General features: G+C 48.9%; 1 protein-coding gene across 5 annotated transcripts in view; it reads right to left on the bottom strand.

Annotated features, from left to right (window-relative positions):
• The window catches only part of LOC142585427 (cadherin-like and PC-esterase domain-containing protein 1), a 44,846-nt gene extending 39,870 nt beyond the window's left edge, over window positions 1-4,976 (bottom strand). The window contains exons 1-4 of one of the 5 annotated variants that reach the window (XM_075696188.1): window positions 4,888-4,976; window positions 2,992-3,067; window positions 1,785-1,950; window positions 720-835 (exon numbers count right to left, since the gene is read on the bottom strand). In XM_075696188.1, coding sequence (XP_075552303.1) covers window positions 720-835; window positions 1,785-1,950; window positions 2,992-3,018 — 309 coding nt within the window. In that variant the 5' untranslated portion in view covers window positions 3,019-3,067; window positions 4,888-4,976. Of the gene's footprint in view, window positions 1-719; window positions 836-1,784; window positions 1,951-2,991; window positions 3,068-3,159; window positions 4,675-4,887 lie in introns of those variants that run through there. The other 4 variants (XM_075696189.1, XM_075696187.1, XM_075696192.1 and 1 more) reach the window with 4 other exon arrangements.
• Between the last annotated feature and the right edge of the window lie 2,578 nt (window positions 4,977-7,554).

Here is a 7,554-nt window from a genome sequence, read left to right on the forward strand (position 1 = left end):
ATATAACTCACGGCTGAAGGCGTGGTGTAAATCACCATGCCTACGCAACTTTGCACTTTGTTTTTGTCTTTTTTTTTTGCCTCCCTCAAAGCCAAAAAAAGTACTCAGTGATTATTTTGACTAAATCTTACGAAGAAAATCCTGCTGCATCTCAAGTTATGGAAGAAATTACTCTTTTGCACTAATATGAAAAACAGGAAAGAGATTCATCCGAGGACGGAGGCTTGAAGTGTTACAGCGACATTTCTTGTTTTGCAACATTTGATTACGCATTAGTATGAAAATAGTGAACTTCAAGCCTAATTCGTCGATGTCTAAGTACCGTGTCAAATTATGACAACTAGGTTGATTCTGTCAAATTTTTTAACTTTTCTATACTTCACAGTACCTATATTCCAACGACTAAATTTGTCAAGTCTTTTCCCAAATAGCCTTCGAGCAGTCTGCCGGTGCGGCTTTAACAAGCGGAGACCCCACAGTGTCATTCTGGATAATAGTGTTCACAATTTCACCGTCCGATCTCACGGAATATTCTCATAAATTGAAGCATGACTATCACTGTTACCATTACAACTTTTTCAGTCGTTGAACGAACAATCATAACGCGTTCGCCATAATTTATGCAGCTTTTGTTTCAAGTTCTACTTTTCCTCCTGATTAGGCTTTAACGTACGCACGCATATGGCAAACTGACCCCCCCCCCTCCCCGAAATGCTTACGCTTTTTAGTGCTTGCAGGAGAACGTCGCTCGTCTTGAGGTAATCCTGCTCCGACGAGGCCTCGCCGGGAGTGACTCTGGACAATCCATCGAAGCCGCATGCGTACCTGGAATCTGCTGCGAATACAATAATAAGAACTCAGACGTGTCTTACGCCACATTCTCTTGCAAGCGCCACGAGTAGGGCTTGCCACCACTATGCGACATGTTGCACTTCGGCCTTGGCATTGATTTAGTCGTGACATTGTCACTCTTTGAAGGGACTAAGCTAATATTCAGCCGAGGATTCGGTGACGTATACGGTCGTCCACTGTTAGAAAAACACACCTCATTAGTATTCAAGCTTTCATGCAGCTTCAACGGGACCAGAAATCCCGCAGACTCACTTAATTGGTTAATAACATCCGCATTATCCTTGTAATATACATTAGACGTCGTATACGGCACATTAACAACATAAAGTAAACAACATCCTCGTTACACTGGCTTGAATGCTAATGACGTATTCCCCATAGAAGTGATCGACCTTGTCAGGTCGGCCACGTAACAATACCGGACACGGGATTCGCCAAAGAACTCAATTGCCGCGAAGCCTTTCAGGTCAAAGCACAAAGCCTTGATTGCAAAGATTGAGTGTGTAGTTTTACTTGGTGGGCGCGTACATGCTTAGCCGTTAAATAAGGAGTGGCGTGCCTTAACAGGGCAGTAATTCAAACCTGCGTCTCACAAAGTTTGTAGCAAACCGTACATGTTAACATGCTGATATATATATATATATATATATATATATATATATATATATATATATATATATATATATATATATATATATATATATAATGTACATCACACTTAAGTTGCGCCTCGCCACATGTTTTTCGCCTCTTGAAGAAAGTACATCAGCATTCCAGTACTCATTATAGCTAAATATTTATACAGAGTCCGGCGGAATATTGTTCATCAATATGCGCTCAGCCAAACCTGTAACATAAAGCACTCGTTTCCTATGCAAACGAAAAGTTGACGAACTTGCGTTACCTTGAATAAGCCGTGCCGTACTACATACCGATGGTGGGGCCTCCAGTAGGGCGCCTTTCTCGGCCGACGCCGCTGATGATGGACCCCAGTTGGTAGCTCAAGAAAACCGATCCCAGGACGCAGAGGGAGAGCAGCAGGGTCAGTTCCTGCACTGACCGCAGCCGCGGAATGCATGCGACACCTCTTCCCAGCATCTGGAAGCGACCAAGTGGTAGGGAAGCGTGTAGAAGACATTAACGTCGGCTATGCAAAGGGATGTCATTTTGTTTTTCTCCAATTACCAATGGAAATTAAAGCAGTGTGGGAAGTACACGTACATAGGTTGCAATAGGTTACATACAATAGGCTACCAGTGCAGACTGAAGCAAGTAAATGATAAATAGGACAAACGAAATGCATTTCAATGACTCGCTGAAAGAGGAAAAAAGCTTACATTGCGCTGCATGAGACACAAATTGGTGTTATTGCAGGTTACAGGACTGAATTGTTTGTTACACGATTCAGCTCATTAACAGTTCGCGGAAAGAACGAATATTTTAAATGGTAGTTCTTGGTTCTAAAAGGGGTTACAGTCAGTACGTCCCTTTGCGTTGTGGTGAGAAAAGGGGATCGTTTTTGTGATGTCAGTTTTATCGCGTCTTTTAATTGATTGTTACAGCAGTTTTACTCGAGGCATACGATTTCTTCGCTCTAAGCCTACATGTTTACACCTTTCTAATGGCTGTGTCACCGAGATGTGATCGAAATTATTGCGCAGTGCAGCAAACAGCCCTCTTTTGCACTGGTTCAAGTTTATCTTGGTTAGTTTTAGTGCACGGGTCCCAGATTATACACGCGTAGTATAACATAGGTAGAATTCCAGATTTATAGGCAAGGAGTCTGTGATGTTGGTGTCTCAAAACTTTGCTCACTTTTGTCTGCATAACATTCATTATAACTATTGTTAACCGCAATGGCAGCCAACTAAAGCTGCAATAACTAACAGGACACACGAATGTTAACACAGCACAACAATAATACGTTGCTTATCAGACAGGGAACAGAACCCTCGAAGCGTTTCATGGCAAAAAGTCGTCAAGCGTTTCATCGTAAAAACACTGCAGAAATCGGAAACAAAGGCTAAGATCGGTATATATTGAGCAGAGATGCCGATGGTCTCTATAAACGTTCAGAAAGCAACAAAGCATGCGCTTGTCCTACTGTAGTGTTGGGGAAACAAAATAGTGCTTGCTTACCAGTTTCATTTTTGCTTTCGGCTTCATGTAGACCGCCAGCTACTATGCCGTAATCTAAGTTGTGAGAAAAAGCCGCCTGTAACGAAAAAAAACACATGAAAATTTTAGTTTCCTTATTTAGTTATCTTATACAAAGTTAAAGAAGAAGAATGCAGGACATTACTTAACCGTGCGCTAATTGTTGACTGTTTCACCAACAGCCAGCAAGGTCGACATTTCTTTACGTACACAGGAGGACTTTGTCAAGAACGAAGCTTGGCACCAAACGCTTTTCGGTGTCTTCAAATGGATATTGTCTAGCAGTAAAAACCGTCGAGAGTCAAAGGACATTTACGTTGCGCCGATTGAAGTATACGCGAACTATTTTTAATATTTGTCATCTAGTCCAGCCCCCACAGCCACATTTAGCGCACACTGGTATTCGTAAGGAGCGCCTCTCCAGCCTTGATCGCTTTCTGCCAGACTGTTAACAAATCTTCTACTCCCCTTTCAGCCAAGAGAATTGACTCTTTTTTTTATTTCGCCCTTTAGAATTGCGCACATATGTTCTTCACCATACATGCACGACTGCCAATCCTGAGATAGATAACTCTGCCACCACTTTTTAGTGCAGCACCGTCACTATCTGTGGACTTTCTTTATCCAGCAGCGTTTGCTTGTAGATGCTATAATAGGTGTGAGTGTATCAAGGACTGCACAAGGTGGCAGGCATCGGCAACTTTGAAGCCATGTAGGTGATTAGAGACCCGCCACCACATATGCATGGCTTGGTTACACTAGGTGGTGAGTTAGTGAAAGGTATGCGTCCTATGACATCGGTTTGTAAGATGAAACCAAGCACCCCTACGGACGATTCCCGTGGAGCTGATTTCGCATCTATTGTGGTGGCAGATCTGTATGCCGGCGGGCGCGTTTTGTGAAAAGCAGCTCCGACTTGGTAGGGGAGCGTGTGATACCTCCACGCCGGGCGTTTTGCTCGGTGGTGGTAACTGCTTTCTACAAATGGGTTTCAGCGCGTCTGAGAAAGCGCGATGAACACGCGAGTTCTGATCGAGGTGGGGCGTCTGGCTGTGATTCGCGGGCGTTCTGCGTCGTCATACCATGTGTGTCGAAGCGGCACGAAGACGCCGCGCCGTCGAAACGCACGAGAGACGCGCTGCCCCTTCGGAAGCACGGAGATGGCCGAGTCGCTGGCACGAAGAAAGAGAACGGCTGACGAACGAGCGCGACGAGTCTCAGTGGGTGGGCGATTCAGCAGCTGAAACGTCGCGCATACTCCATGAGATGTCTTTGTGCGCATTGGTGAGCGACTCACGTGGCACTTGAACGGATGACATGTGCTGCAGTCGGTGGTCGGTCGGTGCTTGGGAATGAATCAAAATGAGTATACCTTACATGGACCGTCACCAGGACCAACAACGGACTAAAGGACAAACGGATCGCATATAGAAAGACGCAAAGAGCGACACCGACATGTAAAGGTACTAAAACACCATCTATGTTTACGCATAATGCTCGCTCAAGTGTGCCATGATGATGATGATGGCCTCATATTATGGCTCATACCCACACTGAGGGCATAGAGTTTATGACTGAGGGATTGGCGAAGAATTGCGTGCTGAAACAATTACCTATTCTTTTGAAGTGTTACATATACGATGAGAAAAAAAAAAGAAAAGGAAACATAAGGAGCATTCCCTTTTCTTTCTTCTTTTTCCTTTCACTGCTTTTTTTCTTTCGCTGACAGCCATAAGTTCCAATTTCAATATATCTTGCTTTTTTCTTTCATACACCCACTCTTTCTTTTCTTTCTTAATTAAGAAATTACATTCTAAAAGTACAAGTCTAACAAACCAGTTTTCCAAGTGGAAGAAGAAGTGCAAAGACAGCACGCACCTCACGCGCACAACGAGCGCCTCGCACAGCGTGCTGAAGCGTTCGACAGGCCGCCATTTCTTCGTTGGTTCCGGTCGCGACTGACGTCCCTCTACGCTCCTTTCGGACAAGGCTAAACCGACGGACAAGACCAGGCAGCCCAGCGAGCATCCCTACGCGACCGTGGTGCCGAAGAAAGTAGATCAAGTCTCGAACATGGTCCACGATCCTTCGCTCGGTTGCACTCAGCAGCAGCAGCAGCAGCAGCAGCCGCTTGCTGCTGGATATGGTGCAAGGCTCGCGCAAGAGAAACCGGTCACCGGGTTGATGGGTGCAAGAACGTCAGAAGACGTCGCCGTATCGATATCAACCAAAACGGGATTGGTGAAGAACGCGACGCTTAGGGACTTCACCGCCACTGCCTATCGACGAACCGGGTACGCGGTTGTTGCCACGTCACTTGAAAACGACGTGGACGATGACGGCGGAGCCGGACCTGCGCGTGAAGCTTCCTCCCGGAAGAGGACCCGTGCGGCAACCTCTAAAGGCGTCTCCGACTCGAACGCTACCAGGGCGAGGTCATCGAAGTCGGCTACACCGAGGGGCACAACCGCCACGAGTTCGCGGAAGTCCAGAAAGGCCCCAGATGCACCGCCAGTCAAAAGGTACGTGAACAGCGGTGGCACCAGATCTGCGCACGAGGCTTCCTTCCCGAGGCGGACCCATTCGGTAACCTTTAAAGGCGTCTCCGACTCGAACGCTACCAGGGCGAGGTCATCGAAGTCGGCTACGCCGAGGGGCACAACCGCCACAAGTTCTCGGAAGGCGAGAAAGGGCCCGTATGCACCGCCAGCCGAAAAGTACGTGGACGGCGGTGGCACCAGGTCTGCACACGAGGCTTCCTCCCCGAGGCGGACCCGTGAGGTAACCTCTAAAGGCGTCTCCGACTCGAACGCTACCAGGGCGAGGTCATCGAAGTCGGCTACGCCAAGGGGCACAACCGCCACGAGTTCGCAGAAGGCGAGAACGCCCTCAGATGCACCTCGAGTGAGAAAGCTCGTGGACGCCGGTGGCATCAGATCTGCGCACGAGGCTTTGTCCCTGAGGCGGACCCGTGCGGTAACCTCTAAAGGCGTCTCCGACTCGAACGCCACCAGGGCGAGGCCATCGAATTCGGCGACACCCGCAGATACCAGCGCCACGATTCCGCAGAAGGCAAGAAAAGCACCAGATGCACCACCACCGGAAAAGTACATGCACGACGGTGGTGCCACATGTGCTCACGAGGATTCTTCCTCGAGGTGGACCCATGCGACAACCTGTACAGGCGTCGCCGACTTGAACGCCACCAGGGAGAACTCGGCGAAGCCCGCGAAGCCCGCGAAGCCCACTGCATCCAAGAACGCCACCACCATGACTTCTTGGGGAGCGAGTAAGGCCTCAGACGCACCGCCACGCGCACACGTCTTCGACGGCGACGCCGGACCTGCGCATGAGGCTTTCTCCTCTAGGACGACGCGGGCAGGAACCTCCGATGGCGTCACGCACTCTCACGTTACCGAGGAGGGGTCAGCGAAGCTGGCGACGCCCATGATCGCCACCGCCGCAACAACGCCGTGCACCGGAGACGATGTCAATGGCCTGCAACCTAAGAGTGCAGCCACAGCCGAAGAACTCGGAGAACCGTCAAGCGAGGCCCCTAGTTGGTGCCGGAGCAGAACCGGCGCACCGAGGCTCTTCTCGTCACTGGGGCTTCGAACCATCGACATCGTTCACGGAGCCGCTTTGCTGATGGCAGCGGTGGAGGTGCAAGGAAGGAGAGGGAGAAAGCGGTGACAGGTGCTGTAACGCGTCCGACGGCGTCTGCGACCTGCTGCGGAAGAGCACGACTGACTAAAGCAGAGAGGGCGATGCTGCGGCAGCGCTTCCGGTCGCAGACGCGGAAGGAATAAGCGCGAAAGTGGAAGCCTCCTACGCAGGGCGAAGAGTGTCTTCACCAAGGGCACCGTAGACGCCGAGCGCTGCACCAAGCGCCGCGTCCGCGCCAATAGACATTCGGCGTTGAGCTTTTTTGCAGGCCGTCGCTTGTACGAGGAAGTGACGCCACATGTGCCGCGCCGCAGCTATGGCGTTTATGTGCGCAACTGATGCGGAGCGCCATACATGTATTTTGCAAGCCTCCTACGTTAGGGGGACGGCGCGGAGACTTGTCATGCGCATTTTGTGTCTAATGCGCATTATTTGATGTTTTATAAATCATTTATATTGATGGCTATCTAGGTGTCCACGTGTCTTCATTATAATACTGAGGCACTCTCCTTCGCTCTCAGGAATGAAAAGAAAATGAGATGTTCACTGAGGTTAATAATCTCGCGTTAAAACCTTTCAGCGGAACCGGTTGTATCACGGATGCAAAATGTGGATTGTTTGATTCAATTATTTTTTGCTTATTTAGATATTCTACACAAACCCTTAATTATAGTGTAATTTACTTCTCGCCAACAGTAAATCTCGGCCTCATCATGGTGTTTCCATTTCATCATCATCATCAGCCTGGTTACGCCCACTGCAGGGCAAAGGCCTCTCCCATACTTCTCCGACAACCCCGGTCATGTACTAATTGTGGCCATGCCGTCCCTGCAAACTTCTTAATCTCATCCGCCCACCTGACTTTCTGCCGCCCCCTGC

The sequence above is a fragment of the Dermacentor variabilis genome, chromosome 6, assembly GCF_050947875.1.
Source record: "Dermacentor variabilis isolate Ectoservices chromosome 6, ASM5094787v1, whole genome shotgun sequence".
NCBI classification, from domain to species: Eukaryota; Metazoa; Arthropoda; class Arachnida; order Ixodida; family Ixodidae; genus Dermacentor; species Dermacentor variabilis.